This window comes from Diabrotica virgifera, chromosome 7, assembly GCF_917563875.1.
Source record: "Diabrotica virgifera virgifera chromosome 7, PGI_DIABVI_V3a".
NCBI lineage: Eukaryota > Metazoa > Arthropoda > Insecta > Coleoptera > Chrysomelidae > Diabrotica > Diabrotica virgifera.
In genome coordinates, this window is record NC_065449.1 from 143,486,043 (window position 1) to 143,504,965 (window position 18,923).

The 18,923-nt window shown below is 34.2% G+C and overlaps 2 protein-coding genes across 3 annotated transcripts in view; one reads left to right on the forward strand and one right to left on the reverse strand.

Moving 5' to 3' along the window:
• LOC114328562 (death-associated protein kinase related) overlaps positions 1–18,923 on the reverse strand; it is a 371,837-nt gene that overhangs the window by 174,933 nt on the left and 177,981 nt on the right. The window lies entirely within an intron of this gene.
• On the forward strand, positions 7,720–10,894 carry LOC126887781 (uncharacterized). Its single transcript, XM_050655587.1, has 2 exons — positions 7,720–7,993; positions 8,360–10,894. Exon 2 carries the CDS (start codon positions 8,389–8,391, stop codon positions 10,771–10,773), a length of 2,385 nt encoding a protein of 794 aa, XP_050511544.1. The 5' UTR covers positions 7,720–7,993; positions 8,360–8,388; the 3' UTR covers positions 10,774–10,894.

Below are 18,923 nucleotides of genomic sequence, written 5' to 3' on the forward strand. Positions count from 1 at the left end.
TATAATAAAATAAGACATATTTATATTATGACCGCGTTTCGTGTTAATACAACGCATGCTAAGGGCCGGTTGTTCGAACGCTAATCAACAATGATCATTATCAAATATTTAATTACTGTCACCAAAACTGTCAATGTCAACTTTGTTTGGGTTGCTGAAAACATAATTAATTACAATTATGAGATTTATTATTAATTATGTTAATAATTATTGTTATATTAATTGATTATAGACTCCACAGACTTTTTAACAACCCAAACAAAGTTGACATTAACAGTAATTAATTATTTGATAATGATCATTGTTGATTAGCGTTCGAACAACCGGCCCTTAGTCCATGAAATCATCTGAACTGAGTTCTGAAATCTTTGAACGGCCGAATTCCACCGTTCAAGCATCGGTTAAGTTTAAACTGCCATCGGTTGAACGTGCGAGTTGAGAAAGACGATTTTGACTTTAAACTGACGTTTACTAGAAGTTCAGGTTAAACTGAAGTTGAACTCGATATGAGAAATTGGCCCTAAATTTAAACTCTTTCTAAGATGAACCACAAACTTTATTAAAAACCATTAAGGGGTCCGGACAAATAATTCCAGACAAAAAATCCCCACAAATTATCCCTGGACAAAAATTCCCCGGACAAATAATCCCCAACAAAAAATCCCGGACAAAAAATTCCCAAGAAATATTTGTTGCGGAATAGTTCTCTAAAAGCTTTACTGGGGAAAACTTCAAAATTTACATGACAAAAGAGTGTAGAGTTTTTTTTCAAAAATCGTGGAAGATATGGGGAATGAGCTAAGGCCCGTTCTCTTGACAGACGCTTGATAACGCGCGTTTTGATAACGCTCGATTACAACTACATACATTTTACTTAAGATCATTCCATCGTTCACATGCTAACGCGCGTTTTAGGACATCAAAACGCGCGTTGGCATGTGAACAGTCTCAAGTAAAATGTATGTAGTTGTAATCGCGCGTTATCAAGCGTCTGTCATGAGAACGGAGCCTAAGCTCATTCCCCATATCTTCCACGATTTTTGAAAAAAAACTCACACTCTCTTGTCATGTAAATTTTGAAGTTTTCGGCATGGAATTGGAATTCGAAATTTGGTAAAATTTCGGGAAAACTTTTAGAGAACTATTCCGCAGCAAATATTTCTTGGGGATTTTTTGTCCGGGATTTCTTGTGGGGATTATTTGTCCGGGATTTTTTGTGGGGGTTTTTTTGTCCGGGGATTATTTGTCCGCGGATTTTTTGTCCAGGGATTTTTTGTCCGGGGATAATTTGTGGAGATTTTTTGTCCGGGGATTATTTGTCCTAGCTTCACAATTAAAGGTTAAAATATTTGGAGACGCGTTTCAGCCTAACAAGAGCCTTCATCAGCAAAAAGAGGAACAAACCGATCAACAGGAAGGATAAGGGATCAATCTTGACAAGATGGATTCTCCACATGAGCACTTCTTCAAAATATTTTTCTATCAACCACTTTCCAGAATCACAAAAAAATGTGAACCTGTACAATTTTAACTAAATTGTAATGTACATGCGTGTTTTACTTGATCGAGCCTAAAGGTACGATTTCGACAACGACTGCAGACGGCAACTGCAGGCGGCAGTTAGAGTTGTCACCATGACGGCGTCATTACTTTGCACTATTAATTTGTATATGTAATTATTTAGTAACTGCTGTCCGGCAGAACGTTAGTTGCTAATAAATATACAAATTAATAGTGCAAAGACATGCAGTTGCCGTCTGCAGTCGTTGTCGGAATCATACCATTATTAATTATTTTCTCTTCCTGTTGGTCAGTTTGTTCCTGTAGTTGCTAATGATGTAGTCCGGGAGGTAGCGTAACATTTAACCGGAGCATTTTAGCATGGCTGTTTTTTTATATAGTCAGTTGTTCCAAAACTTATTAACAAATGATGTGTCAGCTGGCCCAGACCGGGGCATAAAATAAAAAAAGACCAGGAAAATTAATAATAAAAACAATTACACTTTTATAAAAAAGAACTTTTTATAATATCACGTTTTTATTAATTAGATATATGACACGATATAAAAAAGTATTATAAAAACAATTATTTTTCAAATCAAAATGTCAATTTTAAAAACAAAAAGGATTTCCGACGCCGGGAATCGAAAACGACTAGCCACTAGCACTAGACCATAATCGAACCACTAGCACTAGACCATAATATGGTCTTAAGGCACGGAGATAAATATTTGACATATAAGTTTTAGGGATTTTTCCATCTACTTTCATATTATTTTTTCTTGCCTAAAAGCACCGGAGTCGCGTCAGCTAACAGACACTTTCGTTGTCAAACAAGTACTACCTAGCAAAATAAATTCATAGAATCCGTGCCAAAGTCACCGTAAAAAAATTGACACTACCTTCCAGACTAATGGTTCGTGTTGGGCTGCAACGCGTCCAAATATTTTAACCATTAATTGTTTTTAATAAATTTTGTGGAATATTTGGGGAAAATAGATACTTCTTTTCCTACGTTTAACATTATTTGTTATAATTGCTGCTAGTTTGTGCTATAAATAAACGAATCATTATTATTATGACATATTACAATAAAAATACAAATTAAAAATTTAGTACATCATTAATTTTTACAACGGAATGCATACTGCATTTACAAATTTATACACCTATCCTAAACTTATTTACGAATAATGTAGATAAGATCTGACGCGACGTCCTTAAGCGACCTACGAAGTCGACAAAAAAATCTGATTGCAAAACATGACCACTTAACTGGAAGCTAGCTTGACAAATACTTCTTCGAAAAATCTCATTGTTGTTTCCTTATCTTGGTGAATTGGATATCTTCATAAAGTTGCCGAGTAAGAAATACAATTTATACCATAAAAAAAAGAAAACACAGTAATGTTTGATTGAATCACTTACGTATATAACAGCATATATATATTTAAAACTATTCAATTTGGAAAAAAATTGAAAAAAAAATAAAGTTAGTAAATGTAAATAAACTAAAGTAGGACTAAAAATAAAAAATATATCAAAAACAAATGATGACTAACCGCGATCATGGGAGGCATGCCCTCATCCTCCTCCACAGTTCTAATTCCTGATGTTAGGTCTTTTCCCTTCAATTCTGCTCTCGGTTATTAGTTTTCCATTGCATATGTTCGTCTGGAAATGTATCCAAAATACTGAAAATATCTCTGGCGTATTTGTTTAAACAATATATCTTTTACTTTGAGTTGTTCTAGTATTGACACATTTGTCCGATGTTCAACCCAGGATATTCGTAACATGTTTCCCACATCTCAAATGCCTGATTTTGGATGCACTGTTGTTATGGTAGAGTTTTTCCAAATTGTTACCAGTTTCATCATACCTGTGTTCTTGCAATAGTAAGCCTTCTAACTAGCCCCAACCCCCCCCCCTCCAACTCCAGGGGTAAGAGACCTTATATGAAACTATTAATTAGTTCCTATTTAGAAACCTCCTCCAATATCTTTAATGTTTAAGGATTGTTCTGTCTATTAACATGATTTTTGTCTTACTCCTATTTTGCTCTTGCTTTGAAGAAAATACTGATTAAAACCGATGAAAAGGTTACTGATTTTCTGTCCTCCAACCGATATTCCACCCCTCCAACCATCCAATACTTTTCGCACAATGTATTCGCTGTAAATATTAAATAGAATTGGAGAGATTATACAATTACTATCCACTATTAATATGTTAAATAAGCGAGGCAAGGGCCATATTATAAATCGGAAGGAAAGTACAGAGATAGTTACAAAATTCGTATGTTTAGACAAGATACTCAGCATAAAGAAGCCAATACCATAAGAAGAAATCAAACGAAGAATATACATTGCATTGTCAGCATTATGAAAGTGAAAATAACTCTTGCAATACCATTTCATGGAACAGTGAAAACTACTCACATAATGCATTTTTCCCCTATAACCTACGACTCCGAAACATGAAAATAAATGACTGAACTATAACTGTAAAAAATGTAATGGTACATCGAAATGTTCAATACATTTATTTATTTTATATTTTCTCAAATTTTTCCTTGTTTTCATTGTACGTTTTCATTACATATATACAATGTACATAGCATGTGAATATATGTGTACTAATTTTAGTTTTATCCTCGTATGCCTTATTAGATTTTTCTTGCAAGCATACACAAACCATCAACCATCAACCGTTCAGGTAACTGTCTCCACACGGTAGATGTTTATGGATATGGATATATGGTAGAGCACCGTGGGTGGTGTTCCATCGATTTTACCCAACTACTATTACCTTTCTTTATTCTTGTATTTCTCTTCCGACTTCGCGTTGACATTAAAATGGACATTGTAACATTGCATGAACGCTCACGTTCATCGGAGGTCTCTGGTTTCAGCTCTCGTCTGCCAACGTCGTGAATGCATAATTTTAACATTGTTTTTTTATAACAAATTAATTCGACATGACATTGATTTTATCGTCTCACGTTACAATAAAAATCATTAGAATACATATATGTATAATACAGTGCTGTTAAATATGAATTTCGCTATAGAATATCAATGTGCGTCATCCTAGGTTTCTCGGATATTCTCTGCAAGTCTAATGCAGTATGTATAAGATGTTATAAATGTCAATCATTATGTCACAAATATCCAATGTAACTGGTAACAACCTAAAGAAGTTGGTTCTTAACGTATTATGGTAGGGGAGCCCAAGCGGGGATTTTTGCAGTTACTCGAGCGCGTCAGATTATCATATGGGGGGAAACCTGGTACCCTGCAGATGTACCTCTACCATATATTGGCTCTTAACACAGGGGCGTTCGTTAAGGGGGGCCCGAAAAAAAAATCTATCCTTAAAAATACTCGAAATTGTCAGATTAAGTTAAGGTAAGTTAAGTACATGCAAAAGAGTGTATATTTCAAAAATCTGACGAATTGAGCGGGGCGTAAGGAAACGAGAGGGTCAAAAAGTTCAACAAAAAAAGCGAATATTTCGCGAAATGAACGTCATATCGAAAAACTAAAAAATACGTGTTCAATATTTTTCAAAAATCTATCGAATGATACCAAACATTACCCCCACGGAGAGGGGTGGGGGGTAAATTTAAAATTTTAAATACAAATCGCGCGATATTTCGCAAAATAAACATCAGATCGAAAAACTGCAAAATACACTTATTCAATATTTTTGAAAAATCTATCGAATGGTACCAAAAACGACCCCCCGCGGAGGTAAGGTGGGGGGCAAATTTAAAATCTTAAATGGGAGCCCCACATTTTTATTGCAGATTTTCATTCTTTACGTAAAAATAAGCAACTTTTATTCGAAACAATTTTTCGAATTATGGATAGATGGCGCTATAATCGAAAAAAACGACTGTTGGAAATGGAAAATTAAATAAAAAAATGGAAAGTCCCCACCAAAATGGAAAATTTTACTTAACTTTTTTTGGTTTTAGGACCTAATAATCACAACCCAATAGATCCCCAAAGCGCTCGAGTCACTGCAAATTTAGCATACTTTCCTCCCCAACTATTAGGTAAAAACAAATATATTAACAGTTTTATTAACTAATTGGGAATATCTTAGCCTCAGTCAAGGAAGTTCTTGGCAAAAGAAAGATTAATAAAAATAAATCGCCCCCAAGGCGAAGAACTTCGTGGTTTTGTACATAAGTGAAGGAAATATGTAAAGGAAAGAAAAATGTTTAAAACACATGTTAACTAAGACAAGAGAAGCATACGAAAATAATAAGACGGTAAGAAACGAAACACATTCACTCATAAGAAGAATAAAAAATGATCACTGGGAACGTTTATCGAAAGAAATCGAACATGATGTTTATGGTCTGCAAAAGGAAATGCATATTATGGCGCTTTCTAAGAGGTCAAAGAACGGAGGTAAAGGAACTAATAGAACCAAAACACAAAGAAAAGTATACATGGATTGACCATCAAAAAGAGCTCAATGCAGAGGAAGAACAAATGACTCTAGAACCGGAAATATCAGAAATTTAATAAGTACACAGGATGTTCGAGAAACACTTAAAAAGCTGAAGACCAGAAAATCTGCAGGTAAATACGGAATACCAAACGAATTACTGAAACATTATGGAGCAGCAAATATTTGGCAGGAGCCCCTGTAATTTTTGCATTCTTATACCCACGCTATAGGTAATATTATAAAACTTTTTAAATTCCTGTTGATTGCTTATTAAAGGTAATATAAAAACCAATTTGTCCACTTTGCCTTCATATCTTGTTAGAAGATAATTAATAATTAACTCGCCGTTTTTTTGAACATAGGATTAATCTCTTTGCTGACAGCTCCGGTCACAATTTATCATATTCTTTATAACGGTCAGAACCGATGTCGAAACGCTGAATCAAAAATGATGTACATGAAATTTTCAATTAGATTTAGTTTTTTGAAGGTACCTATGCTGTGTCGGTGGTATTAGTATTTTTCGAAGCCGCAAACCAAAATGAGAAAGAAAAAAGTAAGGTAAATGACACTATTTAAAGAGCTGTTGGTTGTTCGAATGCGATTTGAATAAACACCGAAATGAACGGAGGCAGAGCTTTATTTATGGCAATGATTTTTACAGAATATGATATGATAGATACTTATATTATCATATCAGAAAATAATTCCAGACAATAACCTGATGGTTGCACTGAGATCAGAAAACAATGAACTACGATTCCGAAACATGATCTCTTCTTAAACTAACCTACAAAAACTGAAAATAAAACAAAAAATTGAAAAAGCATATGCTCGAAAAAATAATGAGGGACAGAAAAATAAACACGTGGATTGGCAATAAGACAGGATTGGAAGATATAGACGATGGCTCAGGTATCTTAAAATAAAGATATACAGGACATTTAATCAGAAGACACGACAAAATATAAAGCGCAGAGGTAGCTACCTGGAAAGCTAGCAAAAGCAGATGAAGAAGAGGAAAATCCGAAGAAAAATAGGGAGATAACATAAACGAAGCAGGTGGAATACGTTGAATAAGGAGAACTTTACACCATGATAATAATTGGCAAGACTTTGGTGAGGCTGATAAAATAATACAGGGCATACCCCTGTGACATAGCCGCCTCGAGGTGATTCAAGGTGTGGTTTTATTTTTTGTCAGTGATGTTAAGAATGTACTAAAAAATCGTATTTTACACCAGCGGAAACTTAAACAACAAAAAATTAGCTCATTCGTTTTAATACATATTTAAGATAGATAAAACTGTTATTGTGACTGCATACAAATCCACAATTACCTTATATTGCCCAGAGAAGTGGATAGAGAACAAATAAAAAAGAACCTGTTAGCTATATTTAGAATATTTTGTTGACCAGTTGTACTTAAAACTCTTTTGTACATAAATAGTTAAATACAGTAGAGCGTCGATTATCCGAACGTCGATTATCCGAACGTCGATCAACCGAACGACCGGTTATCCGAACTACCGAATCCCGCGCCCCGCACTCGAGTACCGTACAAGCGTTAGTAATTAACGCTTAAAATATCTTAAATTTTCTTCAATATTGTATCTAAAAATATGTTGTTGCAAAGCCTACACTTTTTTGTTTAATTGCTATTTGTCATTAAAGATATAAATAAATATGTAGGTATGTATATAAATATGTATGGCTTTCATTCACTTGTGGTTAGATATGTTTGACTATATCAATATAGGGTAGAATACCCAGTGATTGGCCATATTTAATATTTGTGTTAGTCATTGGCCCCCATTAAAAAACTTTTAAAAACAAGGCACCACTGTACAACTAATACTAAATACCAGTATCAAATTCGTCTTCCAACATTCAAGGCCACTTCCATAAAATTTCGTTGTTAAACAGTCTGCCATTTGCGTGCTACAACTCGTTGTTAACAGGTCTCTCAGTCATGTGTAGTATTAGTTAGATTTCTAAAGTATTTGCTAAGGGCGACTACATTTTGGTAAGTGTTTGTGCAGTTTATTTTCTTTAAAACCCTGATTTTCTTACTTTGATTGTGTTAGTTACGTAATTGGTGGCTAATTAAATAATTTTTTTATGTTATAACTAGTAAATTTAAGAAAATAAATGACGGCCAATCTCTAGATTATAAAACACATACTACATTAGTGATTGGCCTGATGGCCAATAACTGAATTTTAAATATCTCGACGAAATTATATTTTCTATAAATGATTTTGAACTCTTTTGGCGTATTAACTCTATTGCTAGTCTATATGCTACAAACAAATCATTAAAATCAGTTATTGGCCGGGGGCCAATAACTGATGTTACACAGGGCCAATAACTGATTTTTACAAATTTGCAGGTAATATTGAACTGAACTTTTTTGGAACAATGCCTAAAATTATTGACGGAGAGAAATATCAAAAAAAGTATACAGAAGAAGAGCTTCAAACTGCCCTAGATGAAATAAACAACGGGTTTTCATTACGAGAAGTTTCAAGGCGCTATAAAATTCCAAGGGCAACCCTACAATTTCGAAAAAGTAAAAAATTTACGAAACCAAATTTAGGACCTAATCCAGTTCTTCTACCAGAAGAAGAAAAAATTTTGGTGAACTGGATTTTCGAAAATCATAGGAAAGGGTTTCCACGTCGAAAGGAAGATGTGCAGGAATCAGTTAAGCAGTTTCTTGATAGTAATCCCAGAGATAATCCTTTTATTAACAATCGTCCTGGCGAAACTTGGTACAAAGCTTTCCTACGAAGAAATCCCGAGATTTCTTTGCGTACAACAGAAGCTGTAACCGCGGCTAGCGCAAATGTTTCGGAAAGTGACATACGAAAATGGTTTTTTGAAGTTGAAAGTTTTTTCATAGAAAAAGGACTTACGGAAGTGTTACAGTACCCCGATCGTATTCTGAATGCAGATGAGACATGTTTTAATCTGTGCCCGAAAAACAGTAAAGTTCTAGCGCCTAGGGGGGCATCAAATGTTTATGAAGTAGAACATGCATCGTCTAAATCTAACATCACTGTGATGTTTACTTTTACAGCATCTGGAGGAATAACACCACCGATGGTCGTGTATCCATATAAACGGCTTCCTGCGAATATCGCCAAGTCTGTTCCTGGTGAATGGGGCATTGGCCTTTCTGATACGGGCTGGATGAAAGCAGAATTAATGTGTGATTATATTGAAAACATACTTTATCCGCATTTAAAAAAGGTGAATACGTCTTTTCCGGTCATTTTGTTTTTAGACGGTCATCGAACACACATGACGTACAACCTTAGTATCTTATGTAAAAAACTAAATATTGTTTTAATATGTCTATATCCTAACTCTACGAGACTTCTTCAACCGGCAGATGTGTCAGCTTTCAAGCCTATCAAAAGTGGATGGAAAAAGGCTGTTATACAATGGAGACGAGATCATCATTCAGAGACATTATCAAAAGAGCATTTTGCAAATGTTCTGAAAATTGCCGTGGAACAAACTGGAAAGTCAGAAACAATAAAAAGTGGATTCAAGGCTTGCGGACTATACCCTTGGAATCCAAACGCTTTAGATTATTCCAAGTGTCTTGGAGGACAAAAAATATTGACAGTTGAATCCGAAACAAAGTCAGAAAATCTAAGTAACACATTTTTAAGTTACAAAGATTTCTCTCGCATAGTAGGAAATCGCATTATTCAAGAATTTAACAATGATTATAAGGATGTCACAGAAAATGAACAACCACTGTTGTTTAAGTTATGGAAAAGTTTTAAACACATTCCTCAGGCCATAGAAGTGATTCCGGTGGAACAGCAAACTTTAAATATGCCTACCGATAGCACTGTCCATACAGAAGAGCCTGAACCTTCCGATTTCAACATTAATGAGATTCCTGTATTAATTGTAAGTCACGATCAAATATTAGATGGGCTGCTGGATGAAAATATTCAAATTATTAATGTCCAAGATATGCCCCCTGAACATACAGGCACGGAGCAAATTGAACTATCAAGGCCTAATAATAATGAAAACACAAACGAACAAAGACCTCCAAATCTGAATGAGACTTTGCAGTTTGCAAAGACACCTAAACGAAAAGGAAACAGAAACACCGAAAAAATAACATATGCAATTACATCTACCCAGTGGATTAAAAGAAAAGCTGAGGAGGAGGAATCTAAAAAAAAGATTGCTGCAGAAAAGGAGGAGAGAAAAAGACAACGTTTGGAAAAGAAGGCTGTTACAGTAAGCAAAATTTCCAAGAAGGTTAAAAGTTTAAAAACTGCCAAGAAAGAAAAAACACAAAGTAAAAAAACAGAGAAAAGTATAAACCGAGAAATAAAAGATGATGATAAGCCTAAAATGTTGAACAAACTTACCGAGCAACCTATCTTACCAGAGAAGGATTCTTTTAATACATGTGAAGACAATTGGCTTCTTGATAAATTTTTGTCAGATATACCATCTTCCTCGTCTTTTCAAGATAACAAAAAATGTGATTTGAAAAATATTGCAATAGAGAAGGTAAAAAAGAGTTTATTTACCGATGAGGTAATGGAAACCTACAAGAATAATTCGTTATTTAAAAATCCTAAGCTGACTGAGGGTCTTTGCTTCTCGTGTACTTATAATTTTAAAGAGCAAAATCTTGGAATTAAATGTAACTTTTGCCGAAGGGCCTACCACATTTCTTGCATAAATAGACTTAATATGCATAAATCAAATTCACAAACATTTAGCTGCAATATATGTCTAAAAAACCAACATAAAATTAATTAAGTCTTATACTTATGTATCATTTTTTACTTTTATATTAAAAGGGAGTTATATTAATAGGGAATTATTTTGATTTTGTGTACTATTTTTTACTGTGAATAAATACTACATATTTTAATTAGTACCTAAACCTGTTTCTTTTTTGATTATCTTTTTCGGCCAATAACTGATTGGTGGTGGCTAATCACTAGAAGTTTCATAATCCGTCCTGGCCAATAACTGACAAATTAGTGGCTAATTACTGGAGAAGCCATGCCAATAACTAGTTTTTGACAGAAAGGTATTACACAAGATTTTTTGGAACTTAAATTTGAATCTAGACTAGAAATGTTTGGTTTTGTATAACCTACAACTGATTTTTTATAGGGAGGAACGTAATATTCCTAATGATAAACATTTATTACATAATTCTATGATTTAATCCCTTAATAGAAATGTGACCGGCCAATCACTGGGTAGTCTACCCTAGTTCGATTATCCGAACAAATCGGTTTTCCGAACACCCATGTCCCCCAATTAGTTCGGATAATCGACGCTCTACTGTACTATAAATCAACATTTCATTGAAAATAGTTATTTCCACCTACCTCTAACGAAAGTATACTTTTCCTGACCGGATTGTAGGGAGCAAAGTCGTACTTTTCCTCCCTAGGGAGGAAAAGTAAAAGTGACGTCATGGAATGTTATTGATGAAATAACTTATTGACGCCCTGTACAATATTCTATTATCTATTACGTAAGTATCTATAATCTATACACTTTAACGTTTATTTATAGAACACCTTGTATTTTGTAGAATAGTAAAAAACAGTAAATTGTTATTTTGATTTAACAATGTTTACATTAATAATTTGACTTATACTTGACACTTGACAGTTATAACGTACCTACTTGTTAGTTTTAGTTTTCTAAATATATTATAAATTATTTAAAAATAAATCTCTAATAAATAAATTATTTAAAAATGAAAAAATGACTTGTTATTTGAGGAAGGTGGAAAAATCATATGTATAACATGGGAGTAAAGTGCCTCTTCCTCCCTTGAATGATTACTGCCTTCTCGGGAGGAAAAGTAGCACTTTCCTTCCTTGTTATACAAATAGCTATTCTCCTCCCGACAATAAAGTTTACTACCCGATAGCGGAGGATCATTCAAGAAGGAAAAGGCACTTTACTCCCATGTTATACATATGATTTTTCCACCTTCCTCAAATAACAAGTCATTTTTTCATTTTTAAATAATTTATTTATGTAACTAACTAACAAAATTTATTAGAGAACTAAAACTAACAAGTAGGTACAGTAGAACTGTCAACTGTCAAATATACGTCAAATTATTAATGTAAACATTGTTAAACCAAAATAACAATTTACTGTTTTTTACCATTCTGCAAAATACAGCGTGTTCTACAAATAAACGTTAAAATGTATAGATACTTACGTAACAGATAATAGAATATTGTATAGGGCGTCAATAAGTTATTTCATCAATGACATACCATGACGTCACTTTTACTTTTACTCCCTAGTTAGGAAAAGTACGACTTTGCTCCCTACAATCTGCTCAGGAAAAATATACTTTCGGTAGATGTAGGTGGAAAAATAATTTAATTTATGTTTTTGGCAAACTGATTATTCCTTGATTATTTACAATTTTTTAGAAAAACAACCACTTAACCTTTTCTGATGTTTAAAACACTTCCAGTTGAAGTATAATGATATAGCTCAACAATGTAAATAAAAAAATCTAGGAAGTTAAAACAATTATGGTTATTATTGAGTAGTTCGGATTCGTCCTTTCAATAAATTTTATCCAATTATCACATGCATAAAAATAATCTGAAGGTTATAATATGTGTAAATATAGGTAGTAAGTTGTTTAGTGTGTGTATTTTTTACATAGCTAATTAATTATTATACCGGTGTTTAATACGAAACATACACTCGACCCAACTCGACTTGAGTAATTCTCGTATTGACTATTAAATAAGTAAAACATCATCAATCTGATCTTAGATATCTGTATAGTGTTCACTTTTAGGCCATTACTATTTCCTTCTAATAGGATCCCTTTATTGAATTTTCCAGTATTTACAAATTTTATAAAAGTTTTAGGATAATATTTAACAAATTGATACCTCTGTAGTTTTCTGGCTGTTTCTATCTTCTTTCCTGAATAGTAGAATTAGTTCGCTTGTTCTTCATTCTTCCGGTATTTTATTGTGTTTTATAATTTTGGTAATTACTTAATGTTGTTAAATGTTCTATCATTCCTGCTCCACAATATTTCGATAACTCGTTTGGTATTCCGTATTTACTTGCAGATTTTCTGGTCTTCAGCTTTTTAAGTGACATCCTGTGTACTTATATTAACTTCTTCATTTATGGAAATTTCTGGTATTTCCGGTCCTAGCGACATATTAATTTGTTCTTCTTCTGCATAGAGCTTTTTAGATAGTCAATCTATGTTTACTTTTCTTTGTGTATTGGTTCTAATAGTTCCTTTACCTCCGTTCTTTGACCTCTTGTGCCGTATGTATTACCTTTTGTAGACCATCATGTTCGATTTCTTTCGAAAAACGTTCCCAGTGATCATTTTTGATCATTATTTATTGATTATACAGAGTGATTATTATTAATTATACGTCTTCATCTGACTGCATTACAATAATCAGGGGACTCGCTACTTTTCCAGGTTTTTTACGCCATTATGTTTGGTATACTTCAAGCTTCTGCTTCTAGCTGTTCTAGCATACTTAATGTACCGTATTTTAATTAGTATTTTCAATTGTGTAATTTAAACTACAGTAAATAACAAGAAAACATAAAAATTCATAAGTGCAACTTTATTCATCAATCAAATGTTCGTTGATGTACGCACGAGTTGTATTTATTTTTCGTTAAGGATGCATGTTTGAATGCATTAAATATAAAAATATTCAACCGTTTAAGTGTCTCATAAGCAATAACGCGAAAGACAATAATTACGTTAATTGATAATTATACTATACAGTCAAGACCGCCATTCTATAAAATACGAATTGAAATAAATATACTTGTATGAGGTTCTTATCGAAATTGCGGAGGATAAAACACAGACGGAAGAACTCTATTATGATGTAATGGGAACACCATTACGAATAACATAAAAAGAAAGTCAGAAAAATCATGAATTTCACATTCCCTAAAATATATTATGCAACGAGCAACGATGATGATCATTACGAAGCGAGTTTGACGGATAAGACAAGAACTGCGAAGCGAGTGTCGTATAGAATACGAGCATCATAACGACAATTAAATGCAAGTTGTATACATACATGATTTTTTATATGAGCATTCACAACAAAAACATATATAATATATTCAAATTTATTTATTTTGCCACACAAATTAAGTAGAATGATTTAATTAATTATTTTGTTGATACATTATTTATATTTTACTTATTACAATTATTATTAAAATAAATTTGAGGTTAAATTTTCAATATCCCTATCGTTTCAAAACGTATGCATTTAACTTGATATTGCTCATTACCCTCATGTACCACTTTCGAGACAGAACGTCATCTCGCAATTCTATTGGTTAAAAACCTGTACCGTAATGAAAATCTGTATATGAAAATGAAGCCCATTTTGATCAGGGGTGTCGTTTGCGACCTGGTCCACTCCGACCTTCAATTTTGCCCACTGAAATGATTTTTAAAATATGTATTATATTGGTCACCTCTTAAAATATGGCCTTGATAAGAGACATTTCGCTGTTTAACAAGGTTTTGAAGCTCTCTTTAGGTATTAGTTCTTCTTAAGACCCCTTTGTAATATGATCGACCCATTTGGCGCATGGAATTTTAAGCAATCTTCTGAGACTCCAAGGAGTTGCGCGCTGACAAAGGTACTTATTAAATTTTTTTAAAAGGATTTCTAGCTGTTGCTAACCGTATCTTCACTTATTTGTCGCAGTCCCATTTAAGTAACTCACAAGATATTTAAATTTCTCAACTCTGTGCTTGCTTAATATGAGATTGTCTGCTGATTACCATTAATTTCGTTCTTCACTAGTAGTGTAATTTAATTAAAATGAATTGATATTCAGAGACATAGGGTACGAACGTACCAAAGATACATGGATGTGCGCGGTGTAGGTCGCGATCGCGCTCGCTACATCGATGTCAAAACAAACCTTCATTTTCTTATGAGATCGCACCAGAGATATGTAAAGAAAATAGATCAGGCTAGTCATATACCACTCAATGCATCGGGGTGTAACGCCGATATCAAGTACGGTGGTCTAGCTATCTTTGTCTGTCGTGCGAGTGTGAGCGTATCTACCAAGAGGTGGGAATAACGGAACGACAGTGACACACAGGCGGCGGCCATCATATGCTAGAGAGAGAAAGCTAAGCGCCGGTAGAGAGAGATAGATAGACCACCGACCCGAACTGTTCCGCGTTACGTTATTTTTCGAACTGGCCTAATCTATTCTGTTATATCTATGGATCGCACTCGCACATACCAAGGGCCAAGGATGTGTCACCCGTTCACCCTCGCAACCTATCATCGCAGTTTACAGCGATGCCAAAATAGTTTGTTTTACATCGCGATCAAGCTGCTGATCGCGTGGTAAATTTCAGTTTATTGGTGGTTTTTAAACCACGTGACATTCGCCGGAGATACGGCTGGTCATTTCTTGTTGTAATCAGGTTGCGACAAGTTTTGATTATATGGAAACCGCAAAGAACACTGAAAGGAAGGTATATTCGGCCGTCATCGATGTAAACCTCGACCGCGATCGCGATCGCGACCTACATCGCGCTCATCCATGTATATTCGGCATGTTCGTACCCTTACTGAATGCGAAATCATTTATATTAAACCGAAAAAGAAAATCTTATTCCAGAAGGTAAATAAAAGGGCAACGATGTCTTGGATTATATGATAATGGGTCCGTATAGACAGTATTTATGACATACTATTTGAAATTTCCAAAACCTGACGTTTTGGGGAATTAATTACTAATTAAGATTTCATTAATTAGTAATAAACCACATATAAAACGATATATTTTCAAAAAAAAACCCTGTTACTACCTAGTGCCATAGTGGTGTAGTAATAAATAAAATATAACTTCCTTCGACAATGAACGGAAAAACAGAAGGAAAGCGTAGTCCTGGCAGACACCAAATGCCCTGGCTGCGTAACATGTCAATGATTGGACACTTGGACAGGACAAACCTACAAGCTTAATAAGAAAAGATAAAATGTAAAAAATTTTAGTTTTTACTCGATGAGTGGTATTACTCTAGTGCTAGTGGGATGATTATAGTTCTCTAAATATCAGTGGAAGGAATATTATTGAATAATTCTTCTTTTTTACTATTTTTTTTGTTCAAAACGATGATAAATCTTGCCTAATCGGTTACATCTCGTATTTGCCAATTATTACTATTATCTGTTTTCGATTCGCCCACACTGATGACTTTAAAAATCGAACAGAGTCACGTGGGCTGTTTAATTTGCCTCGTGTATAAAATTAATTACAAATAATCTGTATGATTATCTATTGACTAACGCGCAAGGCTGTCTACCGTCGAACAACCAACTTCTTTTTAACTAACTGTTCTGTTAGACGGGTATTGCAATGCTTGGCATTATTAAAGCTGATGAACACAGCGAATATTTTTCCCATTAGTGAAGAGTGAAGACTATTAACTTCGATTTTAACAAAAATTACAATAAATGCAAATTTTATTACTGCTACCGAATTGTTCATTTCATCTCTGGGTGTGTTCTCTGGTGTGTGTTTGAATTGAATTTTGAGTTTGGGCAATTATTTTGCCTCTTCAGGGCGTGTTTTTCGTTGAGAGTACATAAAAGCATAGGCTTTTCTACCATCTACCACTACTGGTGGCTGTTGATCCGGGAGCCTGAGGAGGAGGTGTGAAGAGTAGAGGAGGGAGATCATGGAGATGTAAAAATAGCTCTTTTCAGGTACCTACATATTTCCTTTTATACTGACTGAAGTTACAGTTTACTTTGGTGAAACGCGTTGAGGCTATGAATAGGTACAATTGTCAAATGGGATCGGGAAATCACACTAAACCGAACGCTCCCTGTCGGTGTGCAAGCTCGAAGTAGCCTATTTAATTAATGACACCAAAGCCGTCAAAATAAAAAATATAATGACAGTAAAGGAGTGGAATTTCTTCCAGGATGTAGAAGGATTCGTCAGGAAATTCGTGGTTGGAAAGGGTCGGTAATTTGGCATGTAGCTGATGGGTCCATTTGATCTGGGATATTTTGGTCAGAGATATTTTTTGGATGTAACCTCTGCTTAAGCAGAATAATCCTTTCCAGAGTTTGCATCATGTGTGTGAAGTCTTGACTGAGTAAACAACAAATGTTTACTCTATACCAGAGGCGTGCGGTCCATGGAAGCGGGGGAAGCGCCGCTTCCCTATTTATTTGTCGATATAAGAAAATTTATTATTAATTAATATTTAATAATAAATTTTTTTCCATAATCCAAATAATCTACATATTACCTAGCCAATAGGCATTGAAAAATATTAAAAATTAATCGCGTACGAACGAACTCAATATGCACACAATTCAACTATTTGGTCCACTCCTGGCAGAAGCGCATCTCAAAATCGCCGCTTGTCATGCAGTTGTCCCTTTTAAAATTGGTCAGGGTTCAATGACCGCACCCACTAGTCGCGCGAATTTGGTATGCCATGGAAGCGCTCGTTATATCGCCTTCCCGAAAGTGAGATGCTCCGACTGTTACTGCTGCTAAGGGGTGCTTAGGTATTACATACTAGTACATTCGCTTAAAGAATATTTCGATTTAAATTTTTTGCAGAGATATTTCCTTTTACTGATCTTTTATTTGACATTTTACAGAAATCAAATGGTATTGCATTTTGTATAAGACAAATTGATGACTTTATCAATACGATAATTAAAAAAACGAGAGCAGTTTAAAAATATTTGGGATAAAACTGCACATATGGGGTTTGAACATGAAAGGAAAATAATGAAGATTGATAATTTCGGAGACAGAGAGACAGAGAAAACAGAGGAAATAAAGAGACCTTTTGATAATATTCTACAACAAATGAATTCTAGCTTTCAAAATTTTAACGATTTAAAATTTGTAGAATTATATATAATCTTAATATTTCTAATTATAATTCATCAAAATTTCCCACAGAGGAATTTATGTCATTACGATTAAATAATGAAAATTTTTTGATATCCCAGCTTTGCATTCTCAGTTAAGTATCATTTATGAAACAACTGACATGAATGATAAATAAATACCCAGAAATCTGGGATTTCTTTATAACTACTGGTTTAAACAAGTCGCTGTGTGAAGTGGTCAAGTTGTGAGAATTAGTACTACTAACTATCCCAGCCACAAGTGCATCAGTTGAACGAAGTTTTGCAGTATTAAGATGCATTAAAAGTTTCAAATTAAGAGTTTAAAAGAAATTCAACAAGCGAAGACAGACTTTGAGACCCTATTATCCATTGAAAAATACTGCATTCAACAATTATCAGAAGTTGATAGGAGAATAGACCTCGAGTATAAATAAGTGTCATTTTAGTGAAAATTGTGTGTTGTGGAAAATGCCTCGGAGTATATGTTTTTTTAAATAGGATTCTTCTTTAGAAAACCAAGCCCGGCGCGAGGACTCAAGGCCCGAGCTAGCAATACAGATCAATGATAGGTCACTAGTCACTAGAAATAGCGGGAATAGAGTGCCTCACGCATTCACGCGTCACGGATTTAGTGTGTGAGTCCTTGTACGCAGGGCGTCTCACATAATTAAGTACTTTGCTGATAGAGAGCCCCTGCGCATCAGTGTTATCAGGTGGAAAGTTGCTCGACCCTCGACCCTTAAGAAAATATTTTTATATCCTTATTGAATCGCTTCCCCTTTCGAAAAAGTCACCGCACGCCACTGCCTATACTAAATTAAAGGAAGTACGAGTATGATCGTTTTGTATATATGTGTAATAGTGTTTTAGCTTGCGTATATCCAAATTTCACGAGGCGTACAATAATAGTTTTGCACAAATAATGGAAGCAAATCATATTTAAGGAAAAAATCAGCTTTATATATTTTTTAAAGTATTCGCCTT

Bases quoted from the DNA above. Each gene is read 5' to 3' on its own strand.
- LOC126887781 (XM_050655587.1), top strand. From the start codon at position 8,389: ATGCCTAAAATTATTGACGGAGAGAAATATCAAAAAAAGTATACAGAA.